At 41.3% G+C, this 16,807-nt stretch overlaps 4 protein-coding genes across 7 annotated transcripts in view; all 4 read left to right on the forward strand.

The window, feature by feature from the left end:
* The first annotated feature begins 441 nt into the window (after nucleotides 1–441).
* On the forward strand, nucleotides 442–8,056 carry LOC104808829 (paired amphipathic helix protein Sin3-like 3). 4 transcript variants are annotated; one of them, XM_010534646.2, is made up of 22 exons: nucleotides 459–665; nucleotides 1,268–1,416; nucleotides 1,530–1,716; nucleotides 1,786–1,884; nucleotides 1,970–2,128; nucleotides 2,233–2,497; nucleotides 2,727–2,857; nucleotides 2,983–3,058; nucleotides 3,149–3,178; nucleotides 3,312–3,532; nucleotides 3,642–3,796; nucleotides 4,016–4,143; nucleotides 4,257–4,511; nucleotides 4,654–5,295; nucleotides 5,381–5,472; nucleotides 5,673–6,266; nucleotides 6,347–6,447; nucleotides 6,543–6,681; nucleotides 6,797–6,949; nucleotides 7,085–7,251; nucleotides 7,336–7,450; nucleotides 7,537–8,056. In XM_010534646.2, exons 1-22 carry the CDS (start codon nucleotides 588–590, stop codon nucleotides 7,708–7,710), a joined length of 4,110 nt encoding a protein of 1,369 aa, XP_010532948.1. In that variant the 5' UTR covers nucleotides 459–587; the 3' UTR covers nucleotides 7,711–8,056. The 4 variants fall into 4 exon arrangements, with proteins under 4 accessions (XP_010532969.1, XP_010532948.1, XP_010532960.1 ...); XM_010534658.2 differs by having other exon boundaries at nucleotides 3,152–3,178; XM_010534649.2 differs by having other exon boundaries at nucleotides 461–665; nucleotides 7,540–8,056.
* A 201-nt stretch (nucleotides 8,057–8,257) lies between these two features.
* Nucleotides 8,258–11,164, forward strand: LOC104808849 (pyruvate dehydrogenase E1 component subunit alpha-2, mitochondrial). Its single transcript, XM_010534679.1, has 8 exons — nucleotides 8,258–9,016; nucleotides 9,103–9,182; nucleotides 9,584–9,661; nucleotides 10,123–10,218; nucleotides 10,326–10,397; nucleotides 10,477–10,530; nucleotides 10,655–10,720; nucleotides 10,845–11,164. Exons 1-8 carry the CDS (start codon nucleotides 8,326–8,328, stop codon nucleotides 10,887–10,889), a joined length of 1,182 nt encoding a protein of 393 aa, XP_010532981.1. The 5' UTR covers nucleotides 8,258–8,325; the 3' UTR covers nucleotides 10,890–11,164.
* Nucleotides 11,165–13,199: 2,035 nt separating this feature from the next.
* LOC104808857 (probable galacturonosyltransferase-like 9) lies at nucleotides 13,200–14,930 on the forward strand. Its single transcript, XM_010534691.2, has 2 exons — nucleotides 13,200–13,670; nucleotides 13,805–14,930. Exons 1-2 carry the CDS (start codon nucleotides 13,460–13,462, stop codon nucleotides 14,758–14,760), a joined length of 1,167 nt encoding a protein of 388 aa, XP_010532993.1. The 5' UTR covers nucleotides 13,200–13,459; the 3' UTR covers nucleotides 14,761–14,930.
* A 658-nt stretch (nucleotides 14,931–15,588) lies between these two features.
* The window catches only part of LOC104808873, a 3,071-nt gene continuing 1,852 nt past the window's right edge, over nucleotides 15,589–16,807 (forward strand). Inside the window, exons 1-3 of the mRNA XM_010534709.1 lie at nucleotides 15,589–16,123; nucleotides 16,449–16,589; nucleotides 16,680–16,803. Of these exons, the coding sequence (XP_010533011.1) occupies nucleotides 15,788–16,123; nucleotides 16,449–16,589; nucleotides 16,680–16,803 (601 nt within the window). The 5' untranslated portion in view covers nucleotides 15,589–15,787. The remainder of the gene's footprint in view (nucleotides 16,124–16,448; nucleotides 16,590–16,679; nucleotides 16,804–16,807) is intronic.

A 16,807-nucleotide genomic window follows, 5' to 3' on the forward strand; every position in this document is an offset into this window, starting at 1 on the left:
TCAATATCATCACCTAAAAGCTCTTAACCTTCGGCATCTAACTAAAATTTTAACAATCGTAGCTCATCACAAAACGTGTGAAACGCCGAAAAAAAAAAGAGGGCAAAATTCTAGACCATTAAAAGCTTAAATTTTACTTAATCTGCCACAAAACATTTTTGCCTTGTTTTTTTTTTTAATTGACATTCCTACTTTACCCATACAATGCTGGCAAAATCACAGAACTGCCACAACACAGCCATGTCGATCCCGCAATTCCCTGGTCCGAATCCCTTGGCACTGCGGCGGCCTAATCCAAAGCCAATGTTACCGGCTATCACCGGTAACCCAACCGGTACGCAACCTACCAACTTCTGTCCAAAATCGATATGTATATATGTACATATAGGTTTACAACGTAATTATTCACGTTTGAACAAATTTTGACATCTCACAAAGAAAATCATAAAAGAGGGAACGAAAACTGGAGTTGATAATTAATAATAATTAAATTGTTAATTACATTTTATTAAGCGTCACGTAAAAAATCCTGCCTTTGGGATTTCTCTCATCTTCATGAAACTCGTCTCAGTGGCTTTTCTTCTGGAATGGTTTTGTCTCGGTGGGTTTCGTGGGATGTAAGAACGGAACCTTGGTCTCCGAGAGCTGCTTGTCTGCGAAATTTGGTAACCACACGATCTTCTTTCGCCTTTTCTTTGGTTTCTGGTGAATTTAGCTTTCGAGCTTTTAAGTTCATCGTGAAGTGAATGTGACATAATCCGAGGATTCTGTTCAAAGATCGAATTTCGGGGTTCATTGCTCCAATTTTTTGGTTGATTTTGCTTTGATTATCTTATAGTTGCTAGATCTGCTGCTTGTTTCTTCGTTCTGGTTGGGATAAATCCGAGCTTGGTTCTTATAATTTGAAAATTTACTTCAAGAGTTCCTAAGGGTGTGGTTTCCAGATGAAGATGAAGGTTTTCTTTTCTTGGTTTTTTTTTGTTATTTTGCTATCTTGGCTGAGCCATTTTGAATGAAATTTACAAGCGTTAGCTTATCTCTTAATCTCGTCAGTTCGATGCTAAACCTTTCTCGTAGTTGCACTCGGGCAACCTTGCAATCGGAGAATACAATGTTTGATTGAGCTGACTGATCTGTAATTGTAGTTTCTTGTCGGCTTTGAACACATTTGGCTTCCTTTGAAGGGAAGTAGCAATGGCTTTGAGTTGCTAAGAGGCTTTCAATTATCTAGTTTGGTGCTAATGCATGATCTTTTTCCTCTGGGCAGAGTCAAACTATGGTTGGACAAGGAGGTGCTCAGAAGTTAACTACAAATGATGCACTTGCATACCTCAAGAATGTGAAGGATAAATTCCATGATAACCGTGAGAAATACGATGAGTTTCTTGAGGTCATGAAGGATTTTAAAGCTCAGAGGTAATAGTTTTGTTCTCTGATATGTTGATTTGACTTTTTGAATTCAAATCTTGTCCAGATAAAGGTCCTACGATTTTCTGGGAATTGACGCTGATGTGTTATGTTCATTGCAGAATCGATACTGCTGGTGTCATAGCAAGAGTGAAGGAACTCTTCAAGGGGCATCGAGAGCTGATTTTAGGGTTCAACACCTTCTTGCCAAAGGGTTTTGAGATCACCCTCCTGCCCGAGGATGGACAACCTCCACAGAAGAAACCTGTTGAGTTTGAAGAAGCAATTAGTTTTGTCAACAAGATCAAGGTAGACACATCTCGATTGCCTTGTTTCTTCTTCTGCTTATCTGTTAAAAAAAAATCATTTTTTCTGCAGACGAGGTTCCAGGGAGATGATCGTGTATACAGATCATTTCTAGACATTTTAAACATGTATAGAAAGGAAAACAAGTCCATCACTGAGGTCTACCAGGAGGTTCGTTCATTGCTGCTCTGTTTATGATGTCCTTCCTTGGGTTTGTTGCTCTTCTTTTCTTGGTCTGAATTTGCCTATCTTGCAGGTGGCTACCCTTTTCCGGGATCATCATGATTTACTTGTCGAATTTACTCATTTTCTCCCCGATACCTCAGCAACAGCCACTGCTCATTCTGTTAAAAATTCTGTGTCGCGTGACAGGGGCATTTCTGTGCCCACAGTCCGCCAAATGGCCTCTGACAAGGTTCGTCTCTCTGAATTTCACTTGGAAGTAAAATCTCTGTATATGCTTACTGTGTTGGTAAAAGTCGATAACCAAATTTGTGTATGTTATGTGCATTGTTGCAGAAGGAAAGGGACATTACTTCACATCCTGACCATGATGTCAGTGTTGAAGGCCCCGACCTTGCCCATGATAAATCTCAAGTGAAAGAAAATAAAGAGCAAATGAGATGTAATGACAAAGAAAACGAGCAGAGGGATGACAGAGACAGGAGAGATAACCAAAGAGATGATGGAGATTTTGAACATGATAGCCAGACACAGCAGTTTCCCAAAAACAAAAGGAAACTACCACTGAGGGGTGATGATTTGGCTGTACTTTCCTATCAAGGTAGGGACGAGGACAAAAATCTTGGCATCCTTCCTTGTCCATCTGTTTTTTTCACTCCTTTCCATCTAATTTTGATGAAACAAATGCTTCTTTATCTTATACTTCAGAAAATTCAGTATGCTAATTCATTTCTCAAATGATTAGGAGTTTTGTCGAATTTCATACAAAATTATACAGCATTTTTTGCTTTATATTCTGCATATGTTTAAAACAATTTTTTGCTTGACAGGTTACAGCCAAGAACTTGCATTTGCCGATAGAGTGAAGGACAAGCTACATAATTCTGACTACCAGGAATTTTTAAGATGCATTAATCTTTATTCAAAGGAAATAATCAGCCAACCAGAGTTAAAATCTTTGGTATGCCTATACACCTGCCAACAGTTACCTTTCTCCTGATCAAATAACTTGACTTTGAGGAGGTTATAGTAAAGGATGTGGCATTTGACTGCCGATGAGTTATGGAAATTTATGCTTTGCATCAGGTAGGAGATTTAATTGGAGCATATCCAGATCTCATGGATGCCTTCAGAGAATTTTTGGTGCTGTGTGAGAAGAATGGTAGCAATGCCGAATTATGCTTTTTTTCCCCTTCTTTTCGCCTTCTATGGTTTAAGCTAAATCTTGTCTTTTTTTTTCCTTTCCGGGCAGAAGGATTGCTTTCTAGTATTGTGACCAGGAGTAAGTTTGGCTATCTTCTTTAACATTATATATATATATAAGACTTGCTCGCCAGATTTATAATTCAGTAATTTGCAATGAGAACCGAAAGGAAAGCAAGTTTCTTCTCACCATCAGATTGCTATAAATGCAGAGTCCACGTGGAGTGTAGGCAATTATCCTCGATCTACTAAGGTGGAAGACAAAGATAGAGACCGAGAACATGAGGGGGATGAAAGGTATAAAGAAAGAGACCATGAGAGGGAGAGGCTTGAAAAAGTTGCAGTGAGTAACAAATGGGCAAAACCTATCAATGAACTTGATCTCTCGAACTGTGAACAGTGCACTCCTAGTTATAGGCTACTTCCAAAGAATGTATGTACCCACTGTTCATCATTATATATATATATATATATATATATATATATTTGCCTTCCTATATTTTGTATCATAGTTTTCATGTAAACATTATTGTTTCATGCAGTACCCAATTCCTATTGCAAGCCAGAGAACAGAGCTTGGTAGCCAGGTACTCAATGATCACTGGGTCTCAGTCACTTCAGGAAGCGAAGATTATTCATTTAAACACATGCGCAAGAACCAGTACGAGGAGAGCCGCTTCCGATGTGAAGATGACAGGTTGGTTGTTAACTTCCATCATGCACCATGTCCTGTCTGTTCTACTTACTGTTTAGTTGGTGGAAAGAAATAACGGTTTATTTCATTTCTTCGGTGGATAATTGCTACTTGATTTAACTTTCTATCACAATCTGACTACCTTTTTTCATTGTAGAAGCATTTTTTTTTTCTTGGAATGGTCTGGAGTTGGTGAATAATTGTCCATTGCTGTGCTTTTAGGTTTGAGCTGGACATGTTGTTAGAGTCTGTGAACTCAACTACAAAGCGTGTGGAGGAACTATTGGCAAAGTTTAACAGTAATGAATTGAAAACTGACAACCCCGTCCGTATCGAGGATCACCTCACAGGTATATAAGTTGGTACCAACATATCACACCATGATTTTTTTTCTTGTAGCTTAGCTGAGTTTACAAATTCCGTTACGCTACTGATGATTTTTTTTTTGTCGCTGTTCTTTTAGCGCTGAACCTAAGATGCATAGAACGCCTATACGGTGACCATGGGCTCGATGTGATGGATGTACTAAAGAAGAATGCTTCTCTTGCTTTACCGGTGATACTAACACGTCTGAAGCAGAAGCAAGAAGATTGGGCGAGGTGTCGTTCTGATTTTAACAAAGTCTGGGCTGAAATATATGCCAAGAACTACCATAAATCACTTGATCATCGTAGTTTCTATTTCAAACAGCAGGACTCGAAGAATCTGAGCACGAAAGGTTTTTCCCGAAACCCAATAGCTGAATATCTTGATATATACACGGATAAATTGTGGACAGAAGCATTTTAGTTATGATTGATATCATCCATGTTTGGTTGTAAAATGTTGCTGAATTTTGTGTGTACTATTTTTTGCTGCAGCATTGATCGCAGAGATAAAAGAGATCACTGAGAAGAAGCGAAAGGATGATGATACGCTCCTTGCTATTGCAGCAGGAAATAAGAGATCTATTTCTCCCAATCTGGAGTTTGATTATCCAGATGCTGGTATTCACGACGATCTGTATCAGCTGATCAAGTATTCATGTGCTGAAATGTGCTCAACTGAGCAGCTAGATAAGGTAATGAAGATTTGGACAACCTTTTTGGAACCAATGTTTGGTGCTCCTTCTCGCCCTCTGGGTGCAGAAGACAGAGAAGATGTTGTCAACTCCAAGAACCAGAATGTGAAAAGTGGTAACACAAGTGTTGGGGAGAGTGAGGGCAGTTCTCACAATGGTGGACCGAGTGTTGTCCATTCAAATGTCCCCCGAAAAGCCAATGAAAGTAATGCAGTTGGGCAATGTTGTAATTCGGAGAAGGATGTCTCTGCTTGCAAGACCTTCGATGCTTTATGTGAGTCTTCTCAGCATGAACAAGCACAGAAGAATGCATCCGCATCTGACGAAGGGCATGAAACCAAAGAAGCTATTTCTGTTGAGCATATACGCAATTCAAACACATCCACTGCATATGGATTATCAGACCTAAACAATGAGAGGCCTAGCACAGGAAACATGGCAGGTAACACCTGAAATCTTGCTTCAAATACAATTTCTCTTGGCGTTTTTCGTTTCTGTTGAGATCTTGGAATTTTTCACTTGACCAGGGCTTAGCAATACAAACCCCAGACCTAGCGGTGTCACCAGCGAAACTGAGACAGAATTGAAGCCTAATGACGGGAATTCACCGAAAATAGAGGTATTGCTGGGTGTTGATACGCTTGAGCTCCAGTATCTTCCTTCCGATATTCATCTCTAACTGTCTGCATATGAACCTACCTTTGTGGTTTCATAGTGCTTAACTTCTGTATAAGGAAAGCTAGATAAAGTTAAAATCATTCAGAGGATTATATGATAGCGCCAAGAGATGGCATTGATGAGCTTTTGTTTTCCCCACAGGCCGGTGAAACGAGGAACGAAAGATGCAATGAAGGATTGGCTGAACAGTCCCAAGTTGAAAGAGAAGAGGGTGAACTTACTCCTAATGGAGATTTTGAGGAAGACAACTTTTCAGTTTTTGCAGAAACCAACAAGGTTAAGGATAATGTTGGAAATAACTTAAACCGAACTGGGGAAGAGGAAGCAGCATGTCATGGGGAGACAGGTGCAGAGAATGAAGCTGATGCCGATGATGAAGGTGAAGAAAGTGCTCCGAGATCATCAGAGGAAAGCGGAAATGCTTCCGAGAATGGTGATGTCTCTGGAACTGAGTCTGGTGATGGTGAAGATTGTTCTCGGGAAGAGCATAGAGATGATGTAGAGCATGATAACAAGATAGAAAGCGAAGGTGAGGCTGAAGGGATGGCTGATGCCCACGACGTTGAAGGAGATGATGGGTCAGTATTACCCTTTTCAGAACGGTTCTTGTTACACGTGAAGCCGCTTGCAAAGCATGTTCCTCCATCATCACATGACAAGGGCAGGGATTCTCTAAAGAACTCCCGGATATTTTATGGGAATGATTCTTTTTATGTGCTTTTCAGGCTTCACCAGGTAAAGGATCATTTCTCGGTTTGAAAACAATTCTGCAAAGATTTTCTCGAGGTAAGCTTACATATGATTATTCTTGACAGATGTTGTATGAGAGAATACTTTCTGCAAAGATCAATTCATCATCTGCAGAAAGGAGGTGGAGGGCCTTGAACACAGCAAACCATGCTGATCCCTACTCCAGGTAATTATATAACTATTCAGGGCTAGTGAGCTTTTATGCAATAAGGACATTGAATCTATTCTCCTACTTATTGAATTACTTTTGTGAATTGTCAGCTTCATGAATGCCCTCTACAACTTGCTTGATGGTACATCTGATAATGCAAAATTTGAGGATGATTGCCGTGCTATTATCGGAACACATTCATACGTTCTATTTACGTTGGACAAACTAATTTATAAGCTCATCAAGCATGTAAGCTTTCTTTGTGTTTATTTTTTCCTTCTTCTTTAGATACCCTTTTTTTGGTTCTCTTAGATTTGTCCTTCAATGGATATGCAAACTGAACTATGTGTTGTTTCTCTTTCAGCTCCAAGTAGTTGCAACTGATGAGATGGACCACAAGCTTCTACAGCTACATGCATATGAGAAATCCAGAAACCTCGAAAAATTTCCTGATGTTGTTTATTACGATAATGCTCGTGTTCTCCTCCCCGATGAAAATATTTACCGCATCGAATGCGTAAGTTTTTACTCTTACAGCATACGGGACTTATTTGAACTTTTTTTCATTTGAATCACCCTCGGTGCTTTCACAAGCAAAATCTTGAATCTTTAGATGTGTGTATAGATTTCTTTTTTTTGGTAATTTCTGCAGAAATCGTCAACACCGATGAAACTCTCGATTCAGCTAATGGACAATGGATTTGATAAACGAGAGGTGACTACCATAGTTATGGATCCGAGTTTTGCAGCTTATCTCCACAATGACTTCCTGGCTGATGGACCAAACGGAAGAGACAAGACTGGGATTTATTTAAAGAGGTGAATAGAGAAAACGAAAGAAAGAAAAAAAGACAACCTTTCTTTTATCTCAATTCAAGCCAATGAACAACACCTTGTTTTCAGGAACAAGCGAAAATTCGGCAGTAGCCATGATGATGATGGTGAGCTATATTCTATGGAAGGAGGAGTTATCATTGTCAATGGATTAGAGTGTAAGATGGCATGCAGTTCTTCCAAGGTACAATTTTCTCTTTAAAAAGAAAAATCTTTCTGACAGATTCATGAGCTGTGGTTTTGAATCATTTTGAGGGGAAATCTCTCTAGCAGGTCTCTTATGTTTTAGACACGGAGGACTTGTTGCATCGCTCCAAGAAGAGAAAACCCTCTGTCTCAGACCAAAGCTTCGGTTCAGCCCTCGGACAGGGCACAGTTTCCGGTTGTTCTGTAACTAGACAACGGCGGATTCAGAGATACCGAAAACTTCTCTCTGGACAGTGAAATCCCTCTGGTTTCTCCAAGAAACGTGGAGTATCTCCGCCATTGATGTCTCAGATAGATACCTTCTTCAGAAGAGAAGGAACAGAAAGGAAAGGCTCTCAATGATGATGATGATGATGATGATGATGGAGATGGTGATGATGATAATGATGCTTCAGGTTTGCCTGAAGGATAGAATAAAGGGTGGAAGAAGAGCAAAGTATTGATGTGTATACAGGACAGGATCTTTGTATGTTGTAACATTGCCTTTATTACTATTCTTATTGTTTCTAATGTCTTTACAAGTACACGTCTCCATGTTAGTGTCCAGTATTAGATTCCCCTGATTTCATTTCTAATTAAATAAGTATTTTATGTTACGATTATACCAAAATGGAAAAATAATTATATTCTCAGAAACAATAGTATAAAATTCTGAAACCGTCTTATATTTTTTTCTTAAATCAAAATTTACAAGTTCGGAGCGCCTCTTTGTGAAAGCCAAAAGACCTCAAAAAAGTTTGACTTGTATATATATAAATATATATGTATGTATGTAAAAGATATATTCATTTTTGCTCTTCGCTCACCAAACGAACGTCCTTGATTGAGAAAAAGCAGAAGTCGACGGCGGAAATGGCCCTATCACGTCTTTCGTCTCGATCCAATGGCCTTCTCCAGCCCGCCGCCGCCGCCTTGACCGCCTCGCTCCGCCGCTCGGTTTCCACGGACACGTCGCCTCTGACGATCGAGACCTCTGTCCCGTTCACGGCGCATCTCGTGGAGTCGCCGTCACGCGCCGTCGAGACCTCGGCGAAGGAGCTTCTCTCGTTCTACCGTGACATGGTCTTGATGCGGCGGATGGAGATCTCCGCCGATTCGCTCTACAAGGCGAAGCTGATCCGTGGGTTCTGCCATTTGTACGACGGTCAAGAGGCCGTCGCGGTCGGAATGGAGGCGGCGATTACCAAGCGTGATGCCATTATAACCTCGTATCGAGATCATTGCACGTTCTTAGGCCGTGGTGGCTCGCTCGTTGAGGCGTTCTCCGAGCTTATGGGAAGAAAAGCGGGCTGTTCCAACGGAAAAGGAGGATCTATGCACTTCTACAAGAAGGACGCGGGGTTTTACGGTGGGCACGGGATCGTCGGAGCTCAGATTCCACTTGGCTGTGGTTTGGCCTTTGCGCAGAAATACTCTAAGGATGAAGCTGTGGCGTTCACCTTGTATGGCGATGGTGCCGCCAATCAGGGACAGTTGTTCGAGGCTTTGAACATAGCGGCGCTATGGGACTTGCCTGCAATTCTGGTTTGCGAGAACAATCATTGTGAGCATCTTTTATGTTTTGTTTCGAATCGAAGGTGTTTGGTTTCTGGTCTCTGGTTTTGTTGATTGGATTGTTTGGTGATGCAGACGGGATGGGAACGGCAGAGTGGAGGGCCGCTAAGTCCCCAGCCTATTTCAAGCGAGGCGACTATGTTCCTGGCTTGAAGGTGAGATTGAATTGTTTGAATATCTTCACCCTTGGATGTTGAAATGTTCTTCCTTTACCTTCATTACTGAATATATAGCTATGGCGGTTATAGTTGGTATAGAATAGTCTTGTGGAACCTGGACGTTTGCTCGAAGGGAGATATGAGACAGGAGACTTAGGAGAAAGAACAAAACTTTCCGTGATATTAGATTCTGTTCTGTATGTAAAAGGGCTAAGGTGATTAATAGGAACTTGAAAAGGAGGAGTATCAGTGGCATTGTGTCCAAAATCTCTATCTTTTTACTCTGGAAGTAGTTGTTTTGGGTCTTCTTGCTTTTTCACCTTTAGAATTCCTTTCTTCTGGCCGAGGAAATAATGACCTTGAACTAATTAGTGATCATATCGTGCTTTGTGCGAAAGGTGGATGGCATGGATGTGCTCGCCGTGAAACAAGCTTGCAAGTTTGCCAAAGAGCATGCACTCAAGAATGGACCAATTGTAAGTCTTTTCTTGTCATTCTTATTTTGCATTGCCCTCTAAGCCGCCAAATCAAAGTAACTCTCCAAGCTTTTCACTGAAGTTGTCATAAATCGGACAAACATTTGGTGTTTAAGTGACGTACTTGACTAAGTGGTTAGAGTATTGAGTTCATGTGTAACTTTGTTTAACATGAAAAATTATACCGGATAGGTATGTTCTTTTTTGTCTTGCACTTTCATCATATGCACAAGCTCCATTACTGATTGTTGGGTTGTTTTCTTAACCTGAAAGCGTTACTGGCCATGAAAAGAACTAGTAGATATCGCTAAAATTATCTTCGAGATGTTGGAGTGAACCTTAAACTTCATATTGAGATTGGAATTTTTTTTACCCTTGTTGCATTTCTATCACTGGGTGGGTAATGTCTCTATCTGGGATATATATGACCTAAGTAAGTACATTTGTGATTGTCTCTGTAGATCCTTGAGATGGACACCTACAGATATCATGGTCACTCAATGTCTGACCCAGGGAGCACCTACCGTACACGTGACGAAATCTCTGGCGTGAGACAGGTCGGTTGGTTCTCTTATCTATCTGCAGGTTTCTGCTGCTCAAAAGTTAGAACTTTACTTCCGGGGAACCGGGTCTTATATTTTTTCTCGCATTGTGTTACATTTAGGAGCGAGATCCGATTGAGAGAGTGAGAAAGCTGATTGTATCTCATGACTTTGCTACCGAAAAAGAGCTCAAGGTACCTTGTCTTTTTACCCTTGCATTGTGAAATTTCGAGAAACGATACATATTCAGTCGCAATGTTGTCTTAAATTCAGGACATTGAGAAAGAAGTGAGGAAAGAAGTGGATGCAGCCATAGCTGAGGCGAAGGTAAAACAAAAAAGAGTCTCAGTCTCTGTGTTTTCCTCCCGAAATGCAAAGTTTTGCTCTGCTCTGCATAGTTTGACAATGTTTGTTTACGAATTTCTTCCCTGTCCTTTCACGTGCGTTACAGGAGAGCCCAGTGCCAGATGACTCCGAGCTCTTCACGAATATATACGTCAAAGGTCTAGGAACTGAGGTAAGATCCACTCCCTTCATCATCATGTCCCTTGCAACAGAACAGTTCCAACATTGTCGGGTTGGGTTGCATTGCATTGATGAAGATGCCCTGAGACTTGTTTTTTATGTGATTTGTACTACAGTCGTTCGGAGCAGACAGAAAGGAACTCCGAGCATCACTTCCATAAAACCAGCGGCTCTTCCCTAACTGAAAAGGTCATATTGGAATAATCCCCCCCTCCCCACTTTGCTTCAAATAAATCCCTTTTCAAAAACAACGGACACCCTTTGATCATGTTTCCTGATCTTTTTATTATGTGTTCCTTCCTTCGGGGGTGTGTGTTGTTTGATTTAAACATTTGAATCCAATTATTAATGTAGAGCTTAGAAAAAAATGTAAAAAGATTTGGTGTATATCGAATCGAATCTTATGTGGAATATATCCATTGAGGCACGACACCAATAGGGAGCTTGATTAAGCCGTCGAGACAAACGTCATGCGGTTAGGACACAAATAAGCAACAGTGCCGTTTCATGAGTCTCTAATTCTGTTATGTGGGATTCTTTTAGAGAATCATTCCGGTCGAATAAACGAGGAATAGTCTAATTCAACAATGCCCAATGGACTTGGAGTTCGAGGCGTGAGATTTCAGCACCGTCCATCTTCACGGGGCTAGCATCGTGCTTCGGACATCAGTCAGTAGAAGATCCTCCTCTTCCTCTTCCTGTCCCTTTCCCGACCAAACTTAAATATATATGCATTTATGGAAATAAAATTATAAGCGGTGGACACAAACACAAGTGACGACAATTTCACATGAACCCGTGTTCTACGCGCTAAGCAAAGCAAAGCATCATTCTTTTGTTTGCATGGGAGAGAGAGAGAGAGAGAGAGAGAGAGCAGGTACTTGGACGTACCAAAACGACATGACAAATGGGCAACACCTAACTAATGAATTGGATTGGGATGATCTTGGCTTGTACATGTCCTTTTCAACCTTACACCAAATCATACTCCATGACGCCATATTCGATTACTTTTTTTTAATCGTTATTGTTTTTTAGGGTTTGGTAAATAAAATTGGTACCACGACCGATGTCTTCGCTCTTGGAATGTGTTTGGATGCTAATATTTGTTGCAGATTAGGTTTGTTACAGATAATATAGAATGGATCTTATAATAGTAAAAAAAATATATAAAATAATACTCCAATAATCATATAAATAACGTACGTATTTCTTTTTTTGGCTAAACAATAATGTACGTATTTCCTTCTATACTTTACCGTCTTTACCCAATATTTGGTGTTTTAGATGAAACGGGAAACTGATTAATTTGAAAAGGTTAGCCATTGTTTTGCCTTTTTGTGTCTTACTGTAAATGATAATTTCGACAGCAAATTACCACCACAAAAAAAATAAAAAAGAGATCAGATGTCATATAGACACGCGGCTGAACAAAGAAAATGATGTATAAACATATGATTATAATTATACATATATACATATCTATTTATTTATTGCGAGATTTTATTTAGTGGTACTACCCGATGAGAATATTCCCACTAACATATGCACGGTACCGACAACCCAATAAAAATAAGAAAAAGGAGGAGAGCAAATTTAAATAAATATCTTGAGAAAATTTGGAATTTATATAATTAGGTGGCCATTAATATTTCAAATATACAGAGAAATGACAACTTAAACTTGAATATGAAACACTCATATTCTGATCCAATACGGAATATCTATTTTTTGGTATTAAATTATACAGATTTTTATAACTGTTGGTTCAGATACTTTTGTCCCTTTTAAAGCCCAAGTAAATGATGGTATTTACATTTTTAAACAAAATATAATGTTTTATTTTTGTTTAAGATCTTATATATCCTCTAGATTTAGAAGGTGACAATCTAGACTTTCCTTGATTGCTCTGTACCAAATTCTAACATTAAACGGAAATTTATCATTTTCTTGGAAATATTCTTTTTGTTGGAAATTAATTTTTATTTTACGTTTTCCGATTTATTACGTAGGGCAGCAAAGGGACGTGCAGAGCACGTGATACTGAGGTCAACGAGCGATCAGCCAATCAGAAGCAAGATTGAACTTCTCATAGATTAAATCTCAGCCGTCCATCTCCGCAACGAGCCCATATCTGAAGGCGAATCCTCCAGCTGGTTCTGTCGTGCTCACAGCTGGCGCCGCTGCATTCATTTTTTTTTCTTACGGTACACCCAACCGCAGTTAATTACACCTCTCTACCTACTAAATCATCGAATTATTTCGTTAATCCTGTACTTAATTAGGTAATTACGCGGTGCAAAAGAAAAAAAAAGAGGTAATTACGTTGGGATGATCATATATATATTTTATTTGAAAACTTTCTCTTAACGACTAAGCGTCATTGTGGAACACGCGCTGCAAAAGCGCGTGTAGTCACGTTCCGAAGAGAAGGAAAGGAGGTGAGAATCCAAAGTAAGAAGAAAGAAAGAGAGAGACCTCTCTTTTAAAACCCCGTCTTCGTCTTCTTCCTCTCTCCTTATCTCTCCATCGCACTGTGGAGAGAGAAAGGAACATTCTTGAACTCATGACTCAAAATCTTTCGATAAGCTTTCGCCTGTTCCATACAGTTGAAAACCAGTAGCGCAAGAAAAGTACCGACCGATCTTTATCTCTATTTTCTCTCATCTCTTTCGTTCTCAAGAACATCGGAATCGAAGAAGGAGATATAGATAAATCGCGTTTCCTGATAATGCCGTCGCGTTTTCCTCTAAACGGCGCGGTTTCTGTGGTCGCGTGTTGTTTGGTGCTTCTGTTGCAGTCTGTCGCCGGAATACGAACAGTTCCGGTGAGGATTGTCCGCGGCGGCGGCGGAAATGGATTGGACTTAGGGCCGTTCATGGAAGCTCCGGATTACAGAAACGGCAAGGAGTGCGTGTCGTCATCGGTGAATAGGGAGAGCGTCGTGTACGAACGATTCCGGGCAGGATTTTCGGCGGCGGCGGAGGAAATGGGGTTGACCTGGGGCCGTACACGGAGGCTCCGGATTACAGGAACGGCAAGGAATGCGTGCCGTCTTCGGTCTATAGGGAGAACTTCGTGTCGTCCTGCGACCCATCGCTCGTCCACATCGCCATGACTTTGGACTCGGAATACCTCCGGGGATCGATCGCCGCCGTTCATTCCGTACTCCGCCACGTGTCGTGCCCGGAGAACGTCTTCTTTCATTTCATCGCGGCCGAGTTCGACCCGGCGAGTCCTCGAGTTCTGATTCAACTCGTCCGGTCGACTTTCCCGTCGCTGAATTTCAAGGTCTACATTTTCCGGGAGGACACGGTCATCAACCTCATCTCGTCGTCGATCAGACAAGCCCTTGAGAACCCTTTGAACTACGCTCGGAACTATCTTGGAGACATCCTCGACAGCTGCGTCGACCGAGTCATATACCTTGACTCGGATGTCATCGTGGTGGATGACATCACCAAGCTGTGGAGGAAGACGTTGACCAGGTCACGGGTCATCGGAGCTCCGGAATACTGCCATGCCAACTTCACCAAGTACTTCACGGCCGGGTTCTGGTCCGACCCGAGTCTTTCGCGGGTTTTCCTGGGTCGAATCCCCTGTTATTTCAACACGGGAGTGATGGTGATGGATTTGAAGAGATGGAGAGAAGGGAATTACAGAGAAAAACTTGAGGATTGGATGGAATTGCAGAAGAAAAGGAGAATCTACGATCTGGGTTCGTTGCCGCCGTTCTTACTGGTGTTCGCGGGGAATGTGGAAGCCATCCATCACAGATGGAATCAACACGGTCTAGGAGGGGACAACGTACGAGGAAGCTGCCGGTCCCTGCACTCTGGTCCGGTGAGCTTGTTGCATTGGAGCGGGAAGGGGAAGCCATGGGTGAGGCTGGACGAGAAGAGACCATGCGCCATCGACCATCTGTGGGAGCCGTACGATCTGTACAAGCGCAAGATTGAAAGAGCCAATGATCAGTCCTTTCTGGGTTTCTCTTCCTTGTCGGAGTTAACCGAAGAATCGAGCTTCTTGTGAGATTGATTGATTTGTATTCATTTTTCAGTTTTGTGTTTACATCCTTGTTTGAGATTCTTTGATTGCTGTTGTTGTACAGATCGATTAGAGATTCTGTGGAGACCATTGGTGATTAGATTCCGACATTCCTTTTTTTTTTCCAAACTGATTCGAACATCTCAAATTCTCAATTCCTCTGTTGATCGACTATTTTTTTTCTCATTTCATAAAAAAAAATATTTGAATGGTGATTTCGTTATGTTAGATATGATGAAACAGAGTCCTGCGGTTGCGGTTTTTTGACATTGATGGGATATCGGAAATTACGTTTTTACTAGTCTAGTTTAGATTTGCATTGTCCGAAGTTCGGCCCATTTTATAGGTACTAATGGGCTTGGGCTATATATAACAGAAAAGTACGAAAACATTAAATGGGCTCAGCCCATATCTTCATATTTCTTGGGCCTTTGCCAGTGGGTTTGGTCGCATTCGCATCATGCGATTTGGGAAGGGGAGGAGGGCTCATAAAAATGCCTCCTTTCAAAAACATATATTATTTTCCTTTTTCAGCTCTCAAATCGTAAATTCATAATTATAAACTTAAACTAATTCACATCGTACGGTTCACGTTAATTACTTCGAAGCCAGCAAACCGTTACGGGACCCTTCCCCCTTTTCTTGAAAACCGGTATATGTACAGTGAAATCGAACCGGATCAGTTTTGGTTCGAGTGGGCTTGTGACAACTTACCGGCCGGTTGAGGGATTGGTCTCCACGTGGCACAATGGGATCAAAGCAAAGAATCTTCCAAGAAAAAGAAAAGTCCTATCGCTTCTATTTATTATCCCACGATCCAAACAAATTCTTCTCTTCCCGTCTCTCCCCCAAAGTCCAATCCCCAAAATCTTTGAATAAAATCCCTAAATCCAATGGGATTCCTGTAAAACTTGTCAAATTCAGAGCAGGAAAGCCACGGAATTTGGAACCCTGGACGCATTTCAATCAATTGTTACCTCGGAAGGAAGAATCGGATCAATCCTCCGATTCAATGTCTCAGTCTCATCCACTTCATGTTCGGATGTTGTTCCTGTTGTTCCTATGCATTTCAGGGTTAGGTCTCGGCGTTGACCGAGGGGAAGCCTTCAAGGTCCCCTTCAGAGTTAACGATGTTCTTCCGGTGCTGCCTGGCCAGATTTCGTGGCCCGTTCTGAACAACTTCCACAGCGCCGTCGACCTCTTACCCGTCTTCGTCGGCTCGGTAACTCCGACCAATGGGTCTCTCGTGTGGAAAGGAGCTTGCTTTCATGGTAACGAGGCGAGACTCGAGATTACCCATAGTGATCGCCATGAGCCTGGGCTCGGTGGCGGTCTTCTCCATCTCAAGGTCGGTCTGTTTCCCCCTTGGATTGTGAATTTTCGGTTTAGGGCTTGCTTTTCTCCGAGAATCGATGATGGGTTGTGTTTCCTTTTGTACATATGAGCCTTATTTTGGGTATTGGTTGTGATATTGTTGCTTCCAATGGTCCAATGTAAATCATTCCATCGTTTAGCTCCTAATGATCTGTGTAGAATTTGAGAATTCTTTATGAAAACGAAAGCGATTCAACTGCATATGAAGTTAGAATTCCGGAAATTATGTGTAGTTGCTTCTGAAATTTGGGACTTTTATTTGATTTCTTGTCAAAAGTTTTCTGCTTTTTCTCTATCAGACATCTGAAGCGCACAGCTGGACATGCATGGACCTGTATGTATTCGCAACTCCATACAGGATTACATGGGACTATTATTTCTCTGCCCGAGATCATACTTTGAAGTTCGATTCTTGGGAAGAGTCTGCTGAACTAGAATACGTACGTCTTGAGTTGTTTTTTTCTTTCTTTCTTTTTTCTTCAGATGGTTTTTTGTAATTTATGGTAACACTCAAGGATTGTATTGAGCAGGTAAAGGAGCATGGAATCTCTGTGTTTCTTATGCCTTCTGGAATGATGGGAACAATGCTTTCCTTGATCGATGTCTTACCTCTCTTCTCAAACACTGTCTGGGGCCAGAACGCGAACCTGGCATTCCT

This window comes from Tarenaya hassleriana, unplaced genomic scaffold, assembly GCF_000463585.1.
Source record: "Tarenaya hassleriana unplaced genomic scaffold, ASM46358v1 Cleome1, whole genome shotgun sequence".
NCBI lineage: Eukaryota > Viridiplantae > Streptophyta > Magnoliopsida > Brassicales > Cleomaceae > Tarenaya > Tarenaya hassleriana.

What these genes read in the sequence shown, in the direction of transcription:
- LOC104808829 (XM_010534646.2), top strand. Translation starts at nt 588, where the DNA reads ATGGTTTTGTCTCGGTGGGTTTCGTGGGATGTAAGAACGGAACCTTGG. An exon ending in GGCTGTACTTTCCTATCAAG is followed by an intron (nt 2,498 to 2,726) that starts GTAGGGACGAGG and finishes TTTGCTTGACAG; the next exon opens with GTTACAGCCAAGAACTTGCA. An exon ending in ATATTTACCGCATCGAATGC is followed by an intron (nt 6,950 to 7,084) that starts GTAAGTTTTTAC and finishes TAATTTCTGCAG; the next exon opens with AAATCGTCAACACCGATGAA.
- LOC104808857 (XM_010534691.2), top strand. Translation starts at nt 13,460, where the DNA reads ATGCCGTCGCGTTTTCCTCTAAACGGCGCGGTTTCTGTGGTCGCGTGT. An exon ending in ATCGGTGAATAGGGAGAGCG is followed by an intron (nt 13,671 to 13,804) that starts TCGTGTACGAAC and finishes ATAGGGAGAACT; the next exon opens with TCGTGTCGTCCTGCGACCCA.
- LOC104808849 (XM_010534679.1), top strand. Translation starts at nt 8,326, where the DNA reads ATGGCCCTATCACGTCTTTCGTCTCGATCCAATGGCCTTCTCCAGCCC. An exon ending in CACTCAAGAATGGACCAATT is followed by an intron (nt 9,662 to 10,122) that starts GTAAGTCTTTTC and finishes TTGTCTCTGTAG; the next exon opens with ATCCTTGAGATGGACACCTA. An exon ending in AAATCTCTGGCGTGAGACAG is followed by an intron (nt 10,219 to 10,325) that starts GTCGGTTGGTTC and finishes TGTTACATTTAG; the next exon opens with GAGCGAGATCCGATTGAGAG.